Below are 25974 nucleotides of genomic sequence, written 5' to 3'. Positions count from 1 at the left end.
TATAAATTATTATAACTATTTAATCTTTAAAATTATAATCGAAGAATTATTATTATCTAAGTAATGGATTATGATTTTTATATTCTTATCAGGGCATTTAATTAAATGATTGTTCATAAACTAAATGGTTATAATTCAGTTTAGTTTATGAAAATTTAGTATAGAAAAATTAATTAAATGGTTATATTTAGTTTAGTTTAGGATAATTCTTATTAGAAAAAATTTAATCTATGAGCAACCATTTAATTAGTTTTCCTAATAAGAATATAAGAATTATATTCCATTACTTAGCTAATAATAATCCTAATAGATTATAAGAACAACCATATTCTTATTTAAAATTTTTAAATGGATAATACAATTACTATAGCCAAGGAATAAAAGGAGAAATAAAAAATACATTTCAGGAAAAATATGAAATATATAATTAGAATTTTGATTAATAACTAAAATTATAATAACTAAATTTAAAAAGAAAGATATAAAAAATAAAAAAAATTCAAGCAATAGATTAAACTATATATATTTTTTGTATCGAAAAATACAAAAAATAATTTTGTTTTACGTATAATACAAAATAACAACTATTAAAAATGTCGGTAGATTTTTTAACGAAATAATAAAAGGCTTTTTTTTTATACTTTAAATGAATTCAAAAATCATATTTTTTAATAAATATTAAATTATTTTAATTATATTGAAAAATAATTATAAATATTAAAGTATTTATATCTAAATACTTAAACCAAATAACGAAAAGAAATAAAAAATAAAAAATAAAAAAGAAATAGGAAAACAAAATAATGTTGCGGAATCGAACCTTGTACCTCAAGGACAAAACCAACTTATTACCTAGCCTTTAATCATTGCACAAACATGCACTCAAGTGTAATAACAACATACGAACTGGCTCGCGCAATCAAAACACCAAAATAACACCTAGAACTACGAAAAAACTTAAGAACTTTTAAATTTTATAACCGGACTACTCTTCTTTTGGTACATTAAATTCTCTTTATCCGTTTTTCCTGTGCCATGTGTATAAAAAGCTTTATACATATAGCGCTCTTTTAAAGGGCGCTATACCTTAACGTTCAAAACGGACGTTAAGGTATAGCGCCCCATGTATTTTGGTCACTAAATTTTTTTTCCACGCATTTCGATCGTTTGAGTAAAAAAAGACCACATTTTAATTCCGGACTCTAGTTGAATAGCTTTAAATCCTGGATGTTTGGACCAGATGGATTATGATGGGGTTTTTTTCTGGACTACAAGTATGTAGAAACGTAACAATAGCACGTGCTGTATTGGCAAAAAATCGTCCTTTGTGGTTTTGGTTATGGTTGAGGCACCGTTTCTTTAAACCTGTCTGTTTTCTCTAGAGGATAGAGTTTGGTTGCGTTTGTGATGTTATCACCGGATGCCTCTCTAAATCCTAAATTTGCTTTTTGGCCATAATATAGTCTGGAAGAATTGTTGATACAGCCAGACTTAATGAGTTGCATCACAACGTTAATTAGAACTACACATTTCCTTCGGCAGGCTGGGGGATTGTCTTCTTTTTCTTGTTGGAAATATATATATATATATATATATATATATATACTAAGTCTTAGAGTACGCGCTTTGCGCGTGTACCTTGTCTCAATAAGTATTAATTATTTTTAAAAAAGTCATATAAATATTTTTTAAAGAATTATGTTTGAGTTATATAATAAAGTTAAAAGAAGAAAGTTTAAAACCATGAAAATGATGGTTAATGTCGATCCTATTTCATTAACTCAATAAAGAAAGAAGCTCTACCTCATGGAAGTCCTTAAAATCTTAAATGTTAGTTCTACAAAAAATAAATTATTAATTATAATTACAATTTTTATTCAACATGAACGGCACTTATGAAGGATAAAAGTTGATCAACATTTCATGTTAATATTTTATATTTTTATGATATATTATGTCAATATATTTAGATAGATTAGACTCATCTATGAAAAAGTTTTTAGTGCGAACATTGATCCTTAAATGATATTCCATCAAAATTATGGTGAAATTTAATTAGCAGGATTCAAAATTGTAAATATTACATAAAATTTTAAATGTTAATATAATTTATTAACATAGAATTATTTGTTGAGGGAATAGTTTGGTTTTTTAAAGCTACAAAAGTGAATATGTCGACCAACTTCAACTTTGTGACAACTAACTTCGTATAAACTATTCTATAAAGTTTTAGATTGTTAGGTGCCTTAAATATTTTATTTTTAGTTAGGTTTATTTCCAAAACTTCATATTTACCTTATACTTTCAGATTATTTATTTTCGAAATTAACATATAAAACATAACTATGTAGGTAATTTTCAAAATTATTTCTTCGAAACTACACTAATTAATACTTTCAAATCTAAAATCCTTGTTTTCAATCAATAATTTTTTTTTGGCTTTGTTTGTACTTTTAAGCTTTATAAAAAACATACTCATAATTATAATAAAATAAATTATATGTCTACCGACCGTGAGAGGATTCATATTTTGGAGTTAAAGAATAGTTATTTTACCCAATACAAATAAGGAATGTATTTATATATATCTTAATATTTATTTGATTTTAAATTCCTAAATATTAGGAATTTATACGTAGTTCAAATAAGGATATACTTAATAATTAGAATTTTATTTATTTTAAAATTCTAAATATTAGGTAATAGTTAAATGATGATATTGTCTAGTGTAAAATTATTTTTTAAAGGATATAAAAGGCGAACGACATTTCGTTAAGGAACTTTGTGTTTTTAATATAGTCTCACTCAAATTTTTACATTTTATTCATACTAATTGACGAAAGAAAATAGCGAACTTTTTTTATGCTTTTTACTTTTACATCAAAATCTTAAATTCGTCTACCGAGCAAAGAAACTGGCAAAAGGATGTCCTTGTGTGGTTATGGTGGTGTGTGTTCAGGTTCCCAATCAATGGTTAAACGTCTTTTTCATTATAGGATAGAGGGTAGTATTGCCACCGGTTGATTCTAACTTCAACTATCCTAAAATGATCACTTAGCATACTTTATTTAGATTTTATGGTCAAGCTTCTTATTAGAGCTGGTATTTCTTTCATTGCTCCGTGCATTTGCTCTCAAATGTTATTCCCTATAACAGTTCTCCTATTCTGTCAGACTGTCACTATCGTGTCGTGTGCCACTCACTTCTACAACCAATTGAAAGTAAATATTTCCCCAAAAGAAAAGAAATGAACATCTCATCAATCTAAATGAGTTTGAAATAAACTTTTTAGCTGCTTATGTCGTAGGTTAAAATTCATTTAGCCTATAACTTACCTTTTTTAAAGTTGTTCATTGATAATTTGAAAATTTGTGCTATATTCAAACAAGTAATACAGTATAATAATCACCATGATAGTCACAAGAAGGATCTAGATTTATGGGAGTAATAAGACATTTGGAATTTATGAAGACCCATCCTAGGTGAAAATTGCTGAAGTCAATTAAGATGCTCTTTAGTCATTAACATATAGTCTTTGCTCAAGTGCTGATGACATAAAACCCTTTTTTGACATTAATACTTTTTCAAACAGTTCCTCTGATAGACTTTAATAATTTTTGGTGTATATAAACCAAACCCTTTAAATATGCAAGTTCCAAGGTTTAAGTTGTCTAGGTTAAGTTGGAACTAAGTACTTGTATAGCAGGTTCCCTTCTTTGACCAGGCAGTTTCTGTTCTTGACAATTTAGTTTTCATAGGGATGACATACATAGATACTACTGTACTTAAATATATGATTACGTTAATTCCCAACCAACTTTAAAATATTCAAGAACCAAAGGCCAAAATACGCAAGCGGTCTGTCAGATGTTCGGTTTGATGGATAAAACAATGACAGGAAGAGAGCACTCAGTAGGGACAAAAACTTCTTGTAGGTAATTGAGACACGTGATTCTGATTGTCATTATCTTTGTGCTTAGCATTCAACAAATAATTAATTAAACAAAAGTGAATGTAATTAGCTTTTCTTTAATTAAATGCTTTGTTAGCTTTAAGGAACTAGTTAACCGACAGCTTTCCTAGAATGGCATATGGTGAAACTTGACGTTTTCCCAAGATTCTGCTTTTCCAACAAAGAATCAACTTGCACCACTAGGGCCTAGGAGGCAAATGCAAAAGTAATTTGGCAAGTCTTTTTTGTATTATCGTAACGATTTTTTGTGCTTACCCATGTTTGGCTTAGAACATTTTCTTTATAAAGTTCTATAAAAGCAAATAACTTTGTTTTTGGTTAACGAAACAAAGTTTTCATTTTCTTTTTTTTCTTTTTCAAAATATGAAAGCACTATTTGCTCTTCTACTACTGTTGTATCAATCAGTCTAAACTAGGAGTGGCAAAATGGTTAAAAGAAAATAGTTAATCACCCATATTATCTACTTAAAATGGGTTGAATAATAAATTTTTTAATAACGGGTCAAATATGGATAAAAACCATATTATCTATTTAGAAAATAGATAACCAATGGGTAATCAATGGATAACTAATGAGCATAACTTTTACATTTGTAATATCTCAAATTGGGGGTTTCTTAAGTTTGAAAAACTAGGAATTCTCCCAAAAGTGATCATATTCATGAAGCCATGGATAATATGGTTACCCATATTATCCGCCGGTTAACCCATTTTTTATATGTATTAAATATGGGTCGGGATCAGATATTTATCTGTTTTTTCATTACCCGTTTTCGACCCGTTTCATATCCGATCCGCCCCGCCCGTTTGCCACCCCTAGTCTAAACATGTCATACTAATTTATAATGGGGCGTAACATAGGATGAATTGAATAAACTTGCTATTTTTCATAAAGTTTGATATCCATAGATTTGACTGATATATACTCTCTCTTTCAATTCATGTGAACCTATTTGACAGTTTAAGAAAAGAGAGACGACTTTTGAACTTGTGGTGTACAAAATGAGGCATATTTATTTTGTGTGAATATAAATTATTGCATAAAGGTAAATTGTTTCCAAATATGAAAATAAATCATTATTTTTGATACGGACTAAAAAAAAAAATAGGTTCAGATAAATTGAAACGAATGAAGTATATAATTATATATTATAATTTATTTTTATTTATAAACATCAAAATAAAATAGAGTTGTAAAATTCTCTGATAAAAGTCATGATTCAAATACAAAGTGTTTTACGAGCATTCTCATGAATTGACAAATCTTCTGTTGATGGTTAGTTTACCGCAACTCTCCTTCTTTATTAGGGATTAAGTCAAGTAATGTGAACAAACTTATACATGCGGAGTTATCTTATTATTTATATTCAATAAAGTATATATATATATATATATATATATATATATATATATATATATATATATAACTATATATCTAATTTTTTATTTTTATGTATTTGGTATAATCATAATATGAGTTGAATATAAATAAAAAATAAGAATTCATGAACCAACCTTAATTTGTTTTGGGTGGAGGTTAGTTGTCGTTGCTTTCTAAGACAGTGTATCTAAACGAAAATCTTCAAAAAATTGTTCATAAGATATTTGTGAAGAGCAAACCAATTGCCCACCTAGAATAAACGGCAAAAAAGTTAGAACCATCCTAATTTATAACTGGTAATTAAAAAATACTCAAGTTTTAAAAGTAATGAAATTTAGTCACTTTTTCATGTAAAGGTAGAATCTGAACAAAAATATCCTTAAAAATTCGGAAAATTCTCAGCTTAATATTGTTAGGATCGAAATAATCATGTGTCATGCAAAAGCTAGTAAGCAAACCTTGAACAACAATAAATCATATAACAAAAGAGAAATAAATATATCCAAAGAGACAAATATTTAATGTGGTTCTGTCAATTTGACCTACATTCACGGGCGAAGATGAGCAATCCACTATATAAAAGAGAGTACAACATATTGAGAGAACAACCTCACGAAGAGGCAAACACAAGCGGCACACTAACACTTGTCCCGAAAATTCTCCCCTAAACAAGACTCTGGCTACATTATGGATGCTGCTGAATAAGAAGGAAGGATCCTCAATTTATAGAAGTCCAAACCTTTTCCTCCAAGAAAAGAGACTAACCAAATATGAGAGATTTATAATTTCCTTCCAAGAAAAGAAAAACTCAATTATGGTAAACATGTTGTCCTTTCCTTCAAGAGATAGGGAAACTAAATATGGTAAGAAAATAAGAACAAACACCTAATAATTCTCTCCCTTGGCATAAATTTTCTGACAAAATAAACTTGTTCAACCTTCTTCACATAATCTTCAACATGTCGCATCTCCAAATCTCTACCACAAAGTTTGTCTCAATGTGAGTAGCACTCTGGTCAAATTTCTCATATAAAAATCATGATTACCATCAAATAGGTTGCGGTTAGAACTGAACCCGTCAAGATGAATATGTCTTCAACCTCGCTTTGATACCACTTGTTAGAACCGAAAAAATCAGGTGTCATTTGGAAGTTAGTAAGCAAATCCTGAACAATGACTAATCATACGACAAAAGAGAAATATACCAAAAGAGACGCAAACATCTAACGTAGTTCGGTCAATTTGACCTACATCCACCGGCAGATATGAACAATCCACTATATAAAAGAGAATACAACATATCGAGTAAACAACCTCACGAAGAGATAAACACAAGTGGCACATTAACACTTGTCCCGAAAATTAAAATCATCATCAGAGAACGTCAGGAAAAATACACAGTGGTCTAAAGAAGTTTTCTTGTACCCTTATTTTTCTATGACAGATGCAAAAGTGATTAGTACTCCTCTTACTAAAATTTTTAAATTGAATATTAGTTAAAGCCCATCTACTGATGAAGAGAAAACAGAGATGTCTCGTATTCCTTACTCTTCTATTGTTGGTAGTTTGATGTATGCTATAGTTTGCACTAGACCAGATATTACACATGCCATTGGTACTATTAGTAAATTCCTTTCTAAAGGAACATTGGGATACAGTAAAATGGATATTAATGTATTTGAAAAAGTACTGCAGATTTGAAGTTGTGCTTTGGTAGTGACAATCCAGAACTTATTTGTTACACAGACTCTGATTTAGGAGACAATCTTGATAATTCAAGATCCACTTCTGATTATTTGATCACCTTTCGCAATCTAGACTATAGAAGTGCATAGCTCTATCCACCACAGAAGCCGAATATATTGCTGTCACCGAAGGTGCCAAAGAATTATTATGGATGAAGGAGTTTATTAATGATCTTGACTTTGAGCAGTCAAGGTATATCTTTATTTGTGACAATCAGAGTGCTATCTGTCTCACCAAGCACTCCATTTTTTATTTTAAGACGAAACATATAAACAGAAAGTATCATTTGATAAGAATGGTATTGGAAGAGAATTTAATTGAAGTTGAGAAGATACACTCTTATGACAATCCTTTGGATATGCTGACCAAAGTGGTGGTTGCAGATAAGCATGACTTTTGCAAAAAATTGGAAGGCATGAAGCCTATCAATAACTTCTCCACTTGAAGGCATATTTGGCCCCTTGGCTGGAGGAAGAATTTGTTGGTCCATGCCCATATTGTCCAGCCAAAGGCCCAATGATCTAATTCTATTCTCTTTTGGTTTTCATACCTATTCAAAGTTGGATTCGATTTTTATTCCTATTTGGATTGGTTTTGGCTTTAAGAGAAAGCACAACTCATTATCTATAAATAGAGCAACTTTGGAGAGTTTTTCTAGGTTCATTGATATAAGTCTTAGAAAGACTTTAGCACATAAGAGTGATTTTTGAGAGAGTTTCCATCAAGAGTGAAGAGAGAAGAAAAGATGTTCGTCTTGCTGTAGATTTTTGTTCCGACTAGCCATATTCAAATCACATTTTTCGATTCGTTTATCGTTGGATCAGACTGAATTTTTGACTGAATATTCTTAATATCTTGGTCTTTGATATACGGTGGAGATTAGATTTAGTGGCCCGTAACATTCGACTTCGAGCCCCCAAGATCAACTCCGTTTTTGTGATTTCTTATCTTTCTTTAATTGATTTATTGTTGCTATTATTGCTCCGTATTTAGTACTTGTTGTGTAGCCAATTTGGAGAACTTTTGTTACCCTCTTATTTTTATTGTGGAACTTTTTGGATCTTTGTGATCTCATGGTTTTTACCTTCGATTTGGAGGGTTTTCTGTGTTAAAATTTGGTGTTCCTTATCTTCTTTATATTCGGATTTGCCTCTTCCTCGATATAACAGTAGTATTAGAGCCGTGGTTATTTATCTAGAGTTTTTTACGGAATGAAGACACATATGAGCAAGATGGTATGTTTAAATGGGAACAAGTTTATTTTGTAAAAATATTCAGGCCAAAGGGAGAGAATTGTTAGGTGTTTGTCATATTTTTCTTATCATATTTGATTTTCTTATCTCTTGAAGGAAAATACAATATGTTTACCATAATTGAGTTTTTCTTTTTCTAGAAGGAAATTATAAATCTCTCATATTTGGCTAGTCCATTTTCTTGGAAGAAAACGTTTGGACTTCTAAAAATTGAGGATCCTTCCTTCTTATTCAACAACATCCAAAATGTAGTCATATGGGGTTTGAGAGTCTTGTTTAGGGGGAGAATTTTTTGGGATAAATGTTAGTGCGCCATATGTGTTTGCCTCTTTGTGAGGTTATTTTCTCAATATTTTGTACTCTCTTTTATATAGTGGATTGCTCATCTCCGCCGTGGACGTAAGTCAATTGACCGAAACACGTTAAATGTTTGTGTCTCTTTTGGTATATTTTTCTTTTATTGTCTAATTTATCGTTGTTCAAGGTTTGTTTTGCTAGCTTTCGCATGAAACCCGATTATTTCAATGCTAATAAATATGTTGGGTTCGAATATTTCCCATGTGAGATTCTAGCATAATGTGCTGGAATTTTATAACGTGCTGGAGTTCCAATATAATATGTTAGAAGTTTATACGCAGAAGCTCCATAATCCAACATATTATGCTAAAACTTTTCGTGTTTCAGCTAAGATATTTTTATCCAAATTTTATCTCTGCATAAAATAGTAGTTATTTATTAATGATTTTGTAAATAGTCACTATTTTTCAATTATATTATTAAAAAAGGGGCTAACCCATGCGATATAGCAAAAAAGAAAATGGTGGTATATTTTAATGTCTTCCATAATTTCTTATTTCTGAATTGTCAAATCATTTCAAGGTCCTTTCAATATCACTGAATCATTGCAGTGATCTATTCACACAGATCTTGTATCTTACATATATAAACTTTGTGGTGACGATGACTTGAACAACTGACAGAGTAGAAACTGTATTCCGGAAAGCCATCATATTCCTACATTGTTCTTATCCTAAGGAGCAGATATATAATTTGAGGAGTCCGGAATCGAAGTATTGCTTTTTTGGACTCAAAGCACAAAAATAAGTAAAATAATTAACTGATGATCAATTTATATATAACGCATGAGTTGAATGCACTATACTTTAACGACACGTTTATCCATTAAGGTATAGCGCATGTAACTCATGCGCTATATTTAAACTTTACTGACCCACCAATAATTGATTTGAACTTTACTGACCCAACAATAATTGAGAGTATAGCGCATGCATAATACGCGTTACATATATAGCGCGTATTATGCATGCGCTATACCCTCAATTATTATACTCCGAATTAGGTTTTTGCTTATTTAAGGAGTTTCATTGTTTCGTTAAAAATTTATCCAGGATCCTCCAGGTCTTCCGAAATATTTATTTGCTTTACTTATTTTGTATTTTGTCATAATGTCCGAAAAGTAAAATATTAGAGTTGCATTATTTTGGGGGGAGGGGGGGGAAGGGGGAGGGGTGAGGTTGTCGTGGAGAATAACTCAGTACGCTATAGTTGTTCTCCACAATGTATTGTTAAGTTGCCACTTATAATGGAGTACGATAGATTGATTTTGTTGTTATGTAAAAAAATGAGTGTGAGAAAACGTTCGGTTAATATTAAAGTAACCTGAAGATATCCGTATTCTGTTACTTCGCAAGGGGTTGCTTGTTATGCTGAGTTTAACATCGAAGACGATGAAACTCTGACATATTTTTTTGAGGATTCCAGATGAACACCAGGAACTTCTTGTGATAAAAATGTTAGAAATGTACGTCAAGTCTAAAGGTATTCGCAATATTGAGGTTCCGCAAAATAGGGATAACCCTCAATCATGAGGTGGTTTTTTTGGAGCAGTTTTATCCGAACATGTTCCGTTTGAAAGAGTTTGGCCAGATCTAAACTAATTTTCAGGGGCGAATGAGGAACGGGGATATAATTTCTCCCCAAGTTTACATAATCCACAAGCCGAGTGGTAAATTTCAATTTTCCTTTGTATTACTATGTATTTTATGTATTATATTTGTATTAACACTCATATATTCCAAAGGGGGTACCGACCAGATATGAATTTTACAAGTTATGAACCAACAAACAGTTGGAATATGCCCATTTTTGGTGTGTTGAATCATAGTGGTCCATCCGGGAGTCATCAGCAACAGGATAATGTGCATCATGGGATATCAACAGATTATGATTTGGAAGTTAAGTGAGAAAGTTTATATGTAATGTTTGGATGAATTTGAGAAACTCATTATTTTATTGGTTGTGCAGTAAAAACGAGCAACTTGAAGGTCTTGTCCTTACTTAATTGCCCGAAGACGATATATTTAATCAGGATAAGGCAGATGCACAGAGTCAGAAAGATAATAGTGATTATGACAACAATGCTGATGAGTCTGGAGATGACACACCCTTCCCTGGTGAGGGTGATGATGATGAGGATGAGAATGATGAACCTGATTTGCCGAGGGAGCATGATGCCACCAATGAGCATGCTCAATATATGCAGACTCCACCTCCCGTTAGACCAGAGTGTACGAATCACATGCGCCCTTTCATTCAAGGGGGATTCCGTACCTTGATCAGTTGCCCAGTATGCCAGATGTGGATGCCCTCACAAGGGATCTTGACGACATCCGGACAGCAATGGGGGATGAATCTAGAACAACGGTGCTGTCAAAGAATATGCTTTTTGCTGATAAAGAGCGCCTAAGCAGGGCGGTGCTAATGTACAGCATAAAAGAGTGTCGTGAGATCGTGGTTCATGAATCATCTCCGAAAGTATACAAGGCTATTTGTCATAGATGGTTTCAAGGTTGTACATAGATGCTGTGTGCAAGAAAGTTGAAAACAAATATGTAGATTGTAGGGAAATACATTAGCACCCACACTTGTGATATGGACACATTTAGTGGGAATCATTTTAACTTGAATGTTGACTTGATTTCTCTTGTCTTGATTTCACACATTGAATAGTCCATAAGGTACAAGATTAAAGAGTGTATAACATATATCCACTAGGTATATGGATATACCATTACCAAAAGAAAGGAATTTCTCGGGCATAAACGTGCGTTTAAGATTGTTTATGGTAACTGGGATAAGTCTTTTGCCGCTCTACCCAGGTACATGGCTGCATTGCAACAATTTAACCACGGGACTCTTGTTGAATGGAAGCTTGAGCGGAGTCCGGGAATACAAGAATTCATATTCATATATGTTTTGGGCATTTAAACCATCCATTGATGGTTTTGTGCATTGCCGGCCGGTAATATCTATAGATGACACTCATGTCTATGGAAAGTATGATATTAAGTTGTTGATTGCCGTTACAGTAGATGCTAATGGAAGCATATTTTCCCTCGTATTTGCTATTTGTGCCAATTAAAGCCAAGAGACTTGGGCATTGTTTTTGAACCACTTGGAGGAGCACGTTGTCAGACAACGTTCAGGTATTTGTCTAATATCTGATCGGCATGGTGGTATTTTAAGTTTTGTACAAAATTTACGTGCATGGCAGGAACCGTATGCCTACCACCGTTACTGTGTTAGGCACTTGAAGGCCAACTTCCAGAGGGATTATCCGAACAAGAACTTACATGATTTAATGTGGATGGCTGCAACAGATTACTAAGAGGGTAAATTTAGGATATGAATGGAATTGATTAGGTAGGAAGACCCAGAAGCCTATCGTCAGTTGATGCGACATGAGCTTGACAAGTGGACTTTGCATAAGGATGGTAGTATAAGATGGGGAATTTTGACTACAAACGTGTTAAAGTCTTTCAATGAGTTGTTGAAGTCTGCACGTGGATTGCATGTCACTACCATGGTGCGGATGTCATTCAAGCAGATAGCGGAGGGGTTTGTTGAAAGATCTAGAGGTGCATCGTCATTGATGGAAAGGGGTGTTGAATTTATGCCACATCCAATGAAACGATTTGAGAAATATAGAAAGCGAGCACAGTGGCATACATTTTTGCAGTATTGCAGCGAGCGAAATATTTTTGAAGTTTGCACTGGTCTACATCAAAATCGCGGTAATAATACCTACACCATCAATGAATGTAGTAGATTATGTTCATGTGGCAAATGGTCAATCTATCTCTTGCCATGCTCACATGCCATGAAGTGCTTTCAACATACAGGTTTTGCGGCGACGAGGTACATTGATAAAGAATATAGTGTTGCTGCATACGTAAACACCTATAGTGGCCACCTCCAACCAGTGGGTGCTGAGCATTATTGGCCGCCGGAACCATTTAAAATGGTGTGTAACAAGGATTATGTGCGTCAATGGCAAGTGCAAAAAAGAACACGGATATAGAACCAAATGGATGTTGGTGATACTATTTATGCGCGTAAATGTGGCATATGTTCCCAAACAGGACACGATCGTCGTAAATGTCCTTCAGCTAGTTTGGGAAGCTATAAGGCCCCGTAAAATTTTGCAAAGGAATTTAAGGTTTCGTGGTGCTAAGGTAGGCTTACGTGTTTGAGGATTGTCGAACTTTTTGGGTTGTACAATACGTTGGGGGTTGATGGAATTTTTTGGAAAGAGAAGGCGATTCTGCAGTCAAGTTTGCGACCGCTGAACAGGTTTGTGGGCCGCATATCGATCGCATAGTTGAGCAAAAAGATTGTTGAATTTGAAGGTCATTTATGCGGTCCATTATGCGATCGGATATTCACTTCGCGGACTGCATTTCAGTCGCAGACTTGGCATGAGCAAATCTGGAAGATAATTCTGCGGTCCAGTCTGCGATCGCAGAATAGGTCTGCAAACCGTAGAGTTGTCGCATACTGGTTCAGACAAGTCCAGTTTTTGGGCATCATTTTTGCGGACCATTTTGCGGGCCGTGTATCGATTATGCGGTATGGTCTGTGACCGCAGACCCGATTTCTGCAAGTTTAAGTTTTGAAATTTTTTCCCAATCCCATTTTTATAAAAAGGTTTTGGGGGTCATTTTTAAGGGGTTTCATCTGATCTTTTTAGAGAAAGGTGAGAGTATCTTAGAGAGAGAAAGAGAAGACATAGCCATTTTGTTCATCAATTCTTGCTCAAGGCTTGAAGATTTCACAAGGACAACTCACAAGGTCTTCATCTAAAAGGTAAGGTTTCATACCCTAGTTTTTAATTTTGAATTTGGGGTGGAAGATGGTTAATGAAAAGTATGAATCTCAGGTGTGGGAGTGTTATTTGTGTATGCATGTACTATCAAGGGTTGTGGAAAGATCATTGAACTAGTATGGGTGAACTCTTAGTGTTGAGTTGGTTGTGTGGTGAAGAAAATCTTGTAGAAGGACCTTGTAACTAATTTGCACACACAGTATTTGATAAAATACTCAAATGAGCTGGACCATGAACTTCTTCCTAATTATGGTTCAATTTTGTTATGTTTCTAAATAGATTGAAGTTGCTGAGATTTTTGGAATATTATAGTAATTTAATAAAGCTCAAAGCGAGGTATGTTGGCTAAACTTCTCTCCTAGAATTGAATCCCATGATATTCTTGTAAGTCCCGAGTTATTCATTATAAATTGACTATTCCGAATAAGCTTTTTTTCGAAAGATGTACCCTCAATATGTATTCCAAATGTTCCTATTATGTTATGTGCTATTTTAAAATATGCTCGAAGCATGGGTTGCATACCTAATTGTTATAACTTCAAGTCGTGGCCTAAATGAAAGCTATTATGCCAAATTGTGTAAGAAATCTCAATATGCTTAACATTCGTATTTGGTCACATGTAGACTTAAAGTCTTGAATAGAAATGCTTTGCTGTTGATGATCCATGATGATGTTTGAAAGTGAAATAAGCGAGTGTGATATGTAGAAATGTGACCATCGTGCCAAGATTGAGAATTACATTTGTGGCCAATAGTGCCAATAAAATGAAAGAATGTGTGAACATTATGAGATGAGTTTCGACTCCTTTGTATAATAATGTCATTAATGTCTTATGATCACCCGTGGCTAGTACAAATAAGTGATAGTATGAACATGAACTGTGGCCGTTTGCCAAAATAAGAATCATGAGGCATTGTGTGTTCCAACGGTTTCAACTATAGTTATATGCTTCTGAAATAATGAATGTAAATTACTTCGATGTTAAGTCACCGAGAATTATGAACTTAGCTAGTGACCTTAAGATGACAAGGAGGTATATAATGAGGTGGAAAAGAGACGTCCTATGCTAAATGATGATGAACCTTAAGAAAAGAAATTGGGTCCATGTACCATTGAAATCTACTTAGTGATTTGCCATGCATGTGTTAATGTAATGAGCTATGTTCCTCCATGGTGAGCATGAACATGAAGTGTTCAATTGGTCCGGGAACTTACAACCTTAAAAGTAGCGTTAGTCATGTCGCTTGAGTTTATATATGGTTATGTGCATGATGATGTATTATGAACCCTATGGACGGTCTATGAAACACATAGGTGCATTGTGTATGGAATCCTATGGACGGTCTATGAAATACATAGGTATATTGTGTATGGAATCCTATGGACGGTCGATGAAACGCATAGGTATATTGTGTATGGAATCCTATGGACGTTCTATGAAATGCATAGGTATATTGTGTATGAAATCCTATGGACGGTCTATGAAATACATATGTATATTGTGTATGGAATCCTACGGACGGTCTATGAAACACATAGGTGTATTGAGTATGAAATCCTATGGACGGTCTATGAAACGAATAGGTATATTATGTATGGAATCCTATGGACGGTCTATGAAACGCATAGGTGTATTGTGTATGAAATGTATAGGCGTAAAATAAGAGAGGGATATGGACGGTCTAGTGAGACGCATTATTAACGCAGACAATAGGTTCCACTTTCATTGGCCTTGTTTGTGTATGTTGTTTCAATTTCATTATATTATGTATTCCATGCATGGTTCATATGGCTCAGTTGATCCTAAAAGAAGTTTAGAATGATGCAAGTATAATAAGACTATTCTATGGGATGTTTCGTAGTTTCTTGATGTACTTTATTTGTCTCTTATTTGAGTTACCATATTTGCGTATGTCGTTCTGTCTGCCTTACATACGAGTACAATTCCACATGTACTCACGTCCCTTTTGCCGGGGGCGCTGCATCTTTTAATGGATGGAGGTGGTTCCATAGTAGGCGACATCGATCAGTTATAGCAGTACATCCTTCTCTTAGCTGACTTGGTGAGCCTCACTTCATATAAGGGTCATGTACCTTTTGTTTCTCATGTATTGTGTATTGAGGTATAGCCGGGGCCTTATTACCGGCACTATCCTAGTACTCTTTTGTACCCCGTTAGAGGCTCTATAGACATATTGTGGGTTGTACGTTGGTATTGGGAAGGTCAAACTAAAGATGTTGTAATTGTATCACATGTTTCACTTCAAAACTATGGATGTTTAATGTAATATTTTGGGGATTTATAAATGAAGTAGCTAATAGTAATGGATATGTGTTGTATACATGATCTCCTTATTGTCTAATTAATGAAAATATATCTTCTCATTATTCATGGATGAGTTTAGGTAGAAGAAAATCTAGCAGGCTTGCTCGGCAGGGTTATCCTGGTTGAGCGCCGGTCGCGCTCCCTGAGGTTGGGGCGTGACAGAAGCGGTGGTAATTCAGCTCCAGGTAGCAGTTTATCCAATGCGCCCAATTATCAATGATAAACTTAGTGTTTTGTTGCACTATTTTTGTTGTACTAAATGTCTGTAAAGGTTCAGTTTGCAATATTTCTGAAATAAAATTATGTTTCCAATAGGGTTAAATCTAATTGACATTTAGCATTGAAGATTCAATATAACAATTTATAATATTTTCCAAGAAATAAATAACAATTTTCATTCACCATTATTGTCACTGTCTGGTACTATTTCATTGTCATTGTCTTCATCTTCTTCATATAGTCCCTAAGAGCATGCAGGTAAGCTACATGTATACCATCAACGGGCAACCCGAAAAGAACCTCCACATCCTCTAGCGTGATGGTAGCCTCGCCGATGGGCAGATGAAACATGTGCGTCTCCGGTCGCCACCGCTCTATCATAGCCGTGATCAGCGCCCAGTCGAACTTCAACCGGTCGATCTCTATGATCCTGTAAAAACCCGTCGGCTGAAGGCGTCTAACTATACGGGAATGTAGTGGGTGATCCCTAATGAATTCCCACAGATCGTCTATACGTTTGGGGTGGACGGTCTGGGACAGACACTGCCCATCCCAGATGTGTGAAGACCTATGGTTGCCTTGGAGCAACAGTAGCTCCCGAGATGCAGGCCCGGGATGCACACGGGGAAGCTCCATGACGATTTCTGTAAATTGAACAATATTAATTAAAGTATTTTTCTATTTAATCTTTTAACATCTTTAAATATATTGCAATATTTTTATATTAATATTTAATCGATAAATTTTCTATATTATTACTTAGGTTGATACATTTTCTATATTATTATTTTATATGTTAGTTTCTTACATTTTTGACTAAAATTCGGCAGGGTTTTGTTTGAACTATCATTGTTTTCAGCTATTTTTGGGTATAATAGAATTAAATAATTAATTTTTATAGCTATACATGATATAATTAATAAGTATTCATATAAAATTACTTAGGTTGCCAAATTTTCTATATTGTTGTTTTATATGTTATTTTTTTTATATTTTTTGGCTAAAATTCGAGAGGGTTTTTGTTTGAACTATCATCTTTTTTCTAGATATTTTTGGGGCTAACAGAGAATTAAATATTTAATTTCAATAACTAAAAAGATATTTTAGTAATTATTCATATAACAAATACTTAGGTTGATAAATTTCTATATTAATATTTCATATGTTAGTTTTCTATGTTTTTTTACTAAAATTTTACAGGGTTTTGTTTGAACTATCATCTTTTTAAAGTTTTTTTTTTGGGTTATAAGATAATTAAATATTAAATTTTCATAAGTAATCAAGATATATTCAATAATTATTCATATAAAAAATACTACAAACTTAATAGTAAATAATATTGAATTTATTTCATTCGTAACGATTTGTTTGTTAACTGTCATATTTTACCCAAATTTCCCGGCAGCATCTCTTTTGTAACGTCAACTGATTATTTTATGATTCACATTTAATATTTGATAATTATCTACTAATACATTAAATCCATAATTGAGTACTCTAACCGAGTTTGTTAAGGAGAGCACGTAGTTTTTATTCTGGACTACGGAAAATTAAAGAGCACTAAAGTCATACTACTCTAAATGACCATAAACAAAGTCAACTACTATACGCTAAAATTTATTATCAGTTTTACTACGCTAAAGGGCACTACATAACAATTAAAGGCACAACATAATACTAAATGACACTAAACAACAATAAAGTCACATATTAATATACGTACAACACTAAAATCACATATAACAATACTTATTCAATAAAATAATAATATATATTTTTAATAATTTTTTAGCACATAAATAAACTAATCCGAATAAAAAATAAAAAAAATTAATTATATCACAAAACGATCACAAAAAATATACAACAAAGTAAAAACAACTAATAAGCACTTTATATACATGAGTTTTACCAAAAAGTAAGTCGGAATACCTTGATTTAAAGTTTTTTGAATTGTGAAAAATTGACGATTTGGGATCTGAAACGAGCAACAGATAAAATCCACTACACGACAACGCCTTGGATCCGGTGTTAGCTTGTTAAAATACGGAGAGGACAGGATTTTTGGGGGACGGGTGGGCTCTAATGGAGATTTTTGGTTAAAAATGTGGGGTGGGGGTGGGGGTGGGGGACCGTTTTTGGTTCTGTCTGGTCGGGGAAGAAGACTAGACCGATATTTATATATGTATAACGCATATCCTACCTGTCTTTTCAACTTGTGGTATAACACATCCTGTATATATATATATATATATATATATATATATATATATATATATATATGACCGTCATTTTAAAATTCAAATGTAGCGTATGTGTTCCATGCGCTATACCTTAACGGACCGCCATTTTAAAATTCAAATATAACGGTACGTTTGTCTGTTAAGGTATAGCGCATTCAACTCATGCATTATATATAAATTGGTCATCAGTTATTTTTTTTAAATCTATTTTTGTGCTTTGAGTCCACAAAAATAATATTTTGGTTCCTGTACGTACTTCTTTTGACAAAAAAAAAAGCATTTACGAGTATATTTGTATTACGGTATATTTAAAACTAAAAAAGGTTATAAAAACGCAAACTTTATTCTGAATAATTTAAAAAATAAATGCCTGCATATTATCTTGAAAATTAAAAAGGTCGAGCACCACTCCTTTTGGTTGGAACTAGAGTTAAACCGCGGCAAGGGAAGGGGAAGAGAGCCAAGAGACATAGACTTGGGAACTCAAAACCAACCTTTTTCTAGCTTGTTTCTGCATATTACTTTTCTTTCTTTTTCGCTTTTCTATCTCTCATTCTCAATTATCACACGCACAAAACAAAGACAATAATAAAAAGTTGAAAGCTACAAGCATACCTCTTGTCCCTTTCTTAGCCACTCGTACTTATGGGTCTTTGTTTCAACTTTGACTTACTTGTTAAATTATTTTTAAGCATTTCTTTAAACACTTATAGTAAGGCTTTGCCTATTGGCTATTACCCTAAAAAGGTAGGAGAGACGATGCAATATTGCTTTTTGTTAATCTCCTTACTAGCTCCCGAACTTGAACAATTCCTTCTTTACCTACTCCGATCCTTTAATAATTCATTCTTCTAAAGATAAAAAAATAAATAAATATTTATCCATTATCAGGAAGGGCAAAGGATATACACCTTACCAATAATTTCCCTACCCTATACTATAGTAGTAAGTCCCCTTTTTAAAGCCCTAGAAATCAAACCCCAGTTGCCCACTCCCCAGACTTTGCTTTCTTTCTTAGTAATAACAAGTCACAAGACACTATTTTTACATATATTATATCTTTTTGCCAGTTGCCATCTATGATGGAGTCTTCTTTGTCAGTGAATGAATGGCTGTAAAGACCAAGTCAGTCTTCTACTTTTTACACTTCTGCAACTTTATCTCTCCTTCACTGCTATGCTCAAATCAGCCCCTCTCTCTCTCTCTCTCTGGGCGCTTTAGAAATAATGGATCTCTTTTATTGATTCTTGCTCCAAAGTTGATGTCTTTATCTTGGTTTCATTTTTAATTGCTCCTATATACATATTCCTCCCCAAAATCCAACACAGTCGTTTTCTTTTTCTTTCTTGGAGTTTTACAATTTTTTCATATCTTGATACGGCTATATTTGCTGCTTCCTACTTCTTTCTAGTAGCAATCAAACTAGAATTTCCGACCAAAAGAAAAGGAAACTGTCACCTTTTTTCTTAAACTTTTTGACTGTGTGAAGAACTTTGTCTTGCAAGAATCACTACTGTGGTTCTCCTCTTCAGTATCAGACTTTGCATATTTTGAAACTTAGAGTTAAGTATCTTTTCCCCCTTAAAAATCGTTCCTTTAGATTGGCATTTTATAACCTTCCTCTTCTTCTAACTTAATTAAGTCGGGGTCCTATAATATAATTTGAAACTTTCAGTAGTTAGAACATGACTTTAAGTGGAAACAGTTTAGATAAATCATTTTGCTATCGTTCTCTTTTAGCCTAGTGAATTATTGGATTTTGCATTTCAATTTATATCTGGAGGACTTGGCAGTTTTCTTTTCCCTTTTTAGATTTTGGTTGGTCCAGTCCAGTCCAGCAGATAAGCTACTTTAAATTCAATCATTAGACTCCAGCCGACAGTGGTTAAATTATTATTTGTAAAAAGTAAAAGTTGAGAAGTACATTATTGGTTAAGGGCGTGCTTAATTTACAGCTGAAATAGCTTTTCAAGATTCTCGTAATCCCTATTTTGACACGTATTGTTGTTATCTACAAGTTCCTTTTGGCTGCGGATTCTTCTTTTGTTTTATCAGTACTAAGAAAAGGTTTAGTTTTCTTAACTTGCTGGAGTTGCTTGACTAGATATTACTCCTTTTAATTGTGACGTAATTAGTTTGCTGTATATCTATTATCAGTGAAACCTGAAAATAAATCTCTTTTATAATATGGCAGTGGAGATGAATTTGTATTTCCACACCGTTGTTGGGTCATTTTAAATGTTTCCTCAATATTCTTTGAAGTAGGTGGATGAGCACGAAAAGGAAGTTTTGATTCTTGGCGTTAGGGACAAAGCTTAAATTGGATAAAGACACTTGTAACTTTGCAATTAGAGTGTGGTTAGTGGAAGGCAATTTTGATTAGCAATTTGAAGTCTTTTTATTGTGTGATCGATGGAATCATCCTCCTCATCTAAGAGGGCAAAAGCACCTGGCAATATTGCTCAAGTAGCTCATTGCTTGGTTGATGGATGTAATGCAGACCTCAGCCAATGCAGAGAGTATCACCGCCGCCATAAAGTTTGTGAGGTCCATTCAAAGACTGCCAAAGTCACGATTGGGGGTCGAGACCAACGTTTCTGTCAGCAATGCAGCAGGTAATGTCTTTATTTAAACAAGTCACAAGTTTAATGCATTCAAACAAGTCATACTTTTGATCACGAAAAGGAATCAGTATTCATTACAAAGGGCAGGTCCTCCTTAAGTTATCACTCAAACTAGCTAGTAAACAATTTTATGTCATAGAGTTTGTGACAAGGTTTGTTCACTTAAAATGCATGAGTTCTCATAAAGGCTGGAAACTGAGCATATTAATATGTTCAATCCCTGGACGACACATAAATTAGAAGAATCAAGTCTGTTTATTTGTGTCTTGATGGAATGATAATGTTCTTCTTTTTTCCACAGTTAGAATTGTGTTCTGACCTTGTTCTTGACCCTTAGTATGCCACATAGTTGGGAAGATGGTAACTCGAGAGTAGAAGGTATTGGAGATAGTGAGGTAAACTTTTAGTGCTAGGATTAACCCTGGTAAAAGAGACTCATGATCTTAGAATCCACTTGCCTCCAATTCTTTCTGCCAACTTGAAGATCAGCTTAAAAAGTTCTGGCATGTAAGAGGATTGCCGGTGTTTGACAAGTCAGAGATTTTTACTCTTTATGATGTGTGATTACTTAGCACAAATAATCTGCTTTGTCAGCAATATAGAATAGAAGTTGCTATTGAGTGTTGATTCTCTGCTTGTTTATTTTTCAGATAGTAACTTAGAAAGTTGAATCTCTGACTATAAGGTTCTGTATACATTTGTCCCATCCCTGATAAAATATATGATTGGAATTGATTTATGTTGCAGCGTTTATCTCGATCTGATGGTTCCTTTTGTAGGTTTCATTCCTTGGTAGAATTTGATGATGGTAAGAGAAGCTGTCGGAAACGTCTGGATGGACATAACAGGCGTCGAAGGAAACCTCAGCCTGATTCTATGGCCAAAACTTCTGGATTACTTTTTACTGGCCAGCAAGGTTAGGGTCATTCCTTAATAATCAGAATGCTTTTCTAAATAAAAGGAAACATGAGTGCCTTTTCCCACCTTATTCTTAGAAATTGGCTACCATTGGTATTACATACCCTTAGTTTTTTATGTTGATTCAAAGAAACCTCAACTGATTTATTTGTAGGGACGAAAGTTCTGTCATTTAGCAGTCAACAAATTTTTCCAAGTGCAGTTGTGAGCTCTGCATGGGCTGGCGTAGTCAAAACGGACAGCGACATGGTATTATACAACAACATAAATTGCATGGACAATCAAAACTCGTTCCCTGATTCTTCGGCTCGTAGTAGCTACAAAGGAGGAAATCAATTCCAGTTCATGCAAGGCAGTGAGCGTAGTCTCCCTGAAGCTTCAATCTGCCAGCCACTTGTTGATCATCCCAATTCTACAGCAGCAGTTCCTAGCAGCGGACAAAAGATCTTCTCCAGTGGATTGAACGAAATTGTGGACTCTGATCGTGCTCTCTCTCTTCTGTCATCAGCACCCGCTGTAACTAGGGAGATTGGTTTTAGTCACATGGTGCAGCAGCCTGCCTCTATCCCCCGGCCCCGGCCCCAGTCACAATCTGTCGTACATAGCCTGCACTATGGTGGTCTAAGCCAGTACCCTTTTGCTCAGGATTTCAATAGCCAACCTCAAGATTCTGCTGCAGATTCACATGTTAGCAACAGCAGCTCTCTGCATTTCCATGATATGTTACAAAATGCACCAGATGGATCATCTACAAGTGGTGGCTGTCAGCAAACACTAGCCTTTATGTGGGACTAAATAAAATCAAAATTTGGTCTCTGTTAACATCAAGAAAATTCCTTCCAAGCAAATGTTATTCCGATTAAGAATGTTTAGCTTCTAATTAGCGACATAATTTCTTCTCTAAAATGTCGTAAGATCCTATCATGAAGTTATTTGTGACAGGTTGACTTTTGTGTGAAATATGAGTTGACCATTCTATATTCCCTTCATTATGTTTCTCTCTTCTGGTGTACTTTTATTCTCTCTATTGAGATGCCGAATTTTGCATCCTATTCCATAAACTTTCTGAATATTTTAAAGCACCACCTCAAAGGAAGTCAGCTTGTGTCTTGCTAAGTGGCAAGTGCCAACCTTAGCCAATACTATCTCCAAAAACAAAGAAGATAAAGAAAATGATAAGGCTTGACTTTTAACAAGAAAAACTCCAGGACCACTTTTATCTGTTTAGGATTCTCTAACTTCCGATTAATATCTTTAGTTTTACCGACATTTCTTGTTCTCTTTTCTGAAACTTCATTGGTACTCCTGCAATTACACCTATCAACGGGTAAAATCGAGGATAGAGTTATCCCCGATTTCTCGTTGTGAAACGAGGAACGACGTTATCTGTTGCTGGCTCGGGTGAGCCCGAAGATATCCACAAATTTGAACCAAGAACGGACGAATGATATATAACGGGTCTCAAGTGCGGCCGAACCCGGAGGGAATCAAGCTCGAGTGAGATGAAGTATCGAGGGTGAAGGAAAGGCGGTTGAAGGAGACAAACGAAGAGCCGAAATATTTGCCATCAGCCGGATATTGCGGCGCGGATCATGCTCGGTATTGGCTGCGGACCTTATTTTCATGGGAAAGAAGGAAGGAAAAGATTTTTACTTCATTTAGACTTATACTAAGGTTAAATCTCCTCTACTATATAAAGAGGAGGATCCCTTCCTTTTTCGATCCCAATCACCACTATAGAAACTCTATATCGTAGGTGCACTGATAGGAGTAGGAGACGTACCCAACGATGGCTGCTCAGAATGAGAAATATAAGCACTACCACCTAGAGTACCACTAGAAACTCGAAGTGCTGAATGGACTGGCCTGATAGGATGACCTCCAGAAGAGGAAGCACCAAAACCACCAAAATGACAAGGCCTCTTCTCTGACACCGCCTCTCTCCCCTGGCCATGAATATACTCAATACTTCAACCAATATCAATTACTTGAGAGAATGATGTCTCACTTTCGGCCTCTCTAGCCATCTCTAGTCTAATACCATAAGTAAGCCCCTCTATAAATCTGCGCACCTTCTCCCTCTTAGTAGGGGTCAAGATGGATGCACGGTGAGACAAATCAACAAACCTCATCTCATACTAAGTGACTATCACACCACTTCGCTAAAAACAATCAAACTGACTGCACAAATCATCTCTCTAAGTGAGCGGGATAAACTTCTCCAAACAAGCTGTGAAAACTAAGCGAAGTAAGAGGAGGTGACCCTGCTGGTCTGCACATCTCATAAGTCTTCCACCATAGCTTGGCCGAATTGCATATGGAAGACAGTGAAATTATCCCCATTAGACTCACCAAGACCTAAATTCTGCAAGATCTCATGACATCGATCCAAGAATTCCTGGGCATCATCTGAAAGAGCATCGCTAAAGTAATGAGGAAATAATTTCTAGAATCTATCCAACCTTTTCAGCTCATCAGCTGACATAGCGGGCCTAACTGCATGCTTCCCGAAGCACTGCGCGGCAATAAACCCCTTTGGAACCTAATGTAATGACATGACCTGTCGATTTGCGTATTTGAGCCCCGCTTCCCTATTTGATGCTTCTTGTATATGTGTTTGCTGTTGTATGAGTTGTAGGGATGGTTGCATTGGTCACAAGAAGGTTTGAGAGGGACTTAAGACACTAAGTCTCATTTTCGAAATTTAAATTGTAATAGTTGACCAAGGTTTGACCTTTGTGTGAACAGCCTCAGATTGGTGATTCGAGTGTACCAATAGGTTTGTATGGTGATTTTGGACTTGGACGTATGTCCAGATTTGTATTTGGATGTTCCTAGATTGATTTGGCTCTATTTAGCGAAAGTTGAAAATTTAAAGGTTTGGAAGGTTTATAGGTTTGACCGAGAGTTGACTTTGAGGCTATCAGGTTCGCATTGTTGTTCCAGGAGTGTGAATAGATTCATTATGTCATTTGAAACTTGTATGCAAAATTTGAGGTCATTCCAAATTGGTTAGATGTTTTTTAGTATGAGTTTGGAAGTTGAAAGTTTAAATAGTTCATTAAGCTTGAATTGTCCGTCGATTCTTGGTTTTGATGTTAGTAATGGTGTTTGGAGCAATTGAACAAGTTTGGATATTGTATTGGTACTTGTTGGGATGAATAGATGGGGTCCCTGGGGGCTCGAGTATGTTTTCGGGTGGTTTCAGATTATCTCTTCTTGGTTTTGGATTGCTGGTTTTCTCGTGTTCAACTGTGTTTCGTGATCGCAGAGAAGGGGAATTGGCAAGGGGAATTTTACTCTTTGTGTTCAGAATGGGTGTGTCGTGTTCGGGGGGAAAGGGGAATCTGAAGCATCGCGTTCGCGTGTAGAGATGCGCGTTCGTGTTGGTGTGGCGCCTTGCAGTGGAATTTCCTTCGCGTTCGCGTAGCTAGGCTCGCGTTCGTGTAGGCTAGGCAGGCTAGTGCTCTGCATTCTTGATTAGAGTCTCACATTCGCGATGAAGGGCAGCAACTGGGTCGGAATTTGGCCTTCGCGATAACAAAGGGGGTCCCGCGATCGTGAAGTGTATAACTAGGCAGTGCACTTAATGACAAAATTTTGGGATTTTGCCCATTCTCTAATATTTTGAACCCTAGACTTTGAGAGATGGAGATTTTGTAGAGCAAGTTCACTACTACTTTTGAGCTTGGCAATTTTTACTTGGATTTGACTTTATATCACGATTTTCATGGATATCACTAGTTAATGGATGATCATTAAATATAAATGATCAACGCTTGGATTATGAATTTGTCCTTCCGGAGTCAGGTGATTACCCATGTTACCTTGGTCCCCGTGACCGTAGGCACCCATGGTTCTTTTGGTGCTTGTTGCACAGTGATGTGAGTTGTTGCGAAAAGGATACGGAGCATGCATATTTATATTTGTTTAGACTCATTCTATAAATTGAAGTAAGTATTATTGAATGGTATCAAGTTTACTCGAGAATTAGGATAACTGTTATTTTATTTGATTCTGGTTATTTGAAAAGCATTCCTAAATTCCGTATGAGTTGTATTTTGCGCTTTTATACTTGTTGATGATATCATATCTATATTTCTAT

At 34.8% G+C, this 25974-nt stretch overlaps 1 protein-coding gene across 4 annotated transcripts; it reads left to right on the top strand.

The window, feature by feature from the left end:
* Positions 1–19316: 19316 nt before the first annotated feature.
* LOC104112735 (teosinte glume architecture 1-like) lies at positions 19317–22858 on the top strand. 4 transcript variants are annotated; one of them, XM_009622742.4, is made up of 4 exons: positions 19317–19452; positions 20593–20942; positions 21731–21867; positions 22024–22858. In XM_009622742.4, the coding sequence occupies exons 2-4, from the start codon at positions 20740–20742 to the stop codon at positions 22662–22664; spliced, it is 981 nt and encodes a 326-aa protein (XP_009621037.1). In that variant the 5' UTR covers positions 19317–19452; positions 20593–20739; the 3' UTR covers positions 22665–22858. The 4 variants fall into 4 exon arrangements, with proteins under 4 accessions (XP_009621037.1, XP_009621038.1, XP_009621036.1 ...); XM_009622743.4 differs by having other exon boundaries at positions 19338–19452; positions 20590–20942; XM_009622741.4 differs by having other exon boundaries at positions 19409–19889.
* Positions 22859–25974: the final 3116 nt, after the last annotated feature.

Source organism: Nicotiana tomentosiformis, chromosome 12 (genome assembly GCF_000390325.3).
Source record: "Nicotiana tomentosiformis chromosome 12, ASM39032v3, whole genome shotgun sequence".
NCBI lineage: Eukaryota > Viridiplantae > Streptophyta > Magnoliopsida > Solanales > Solanaceae > Nicotiana > Nicotiana tomentosiformis.
Note: the sequence above shows the minus strand (reverse complement) of the source record. Positions and strands in the feature narration are given on the sequence as shown.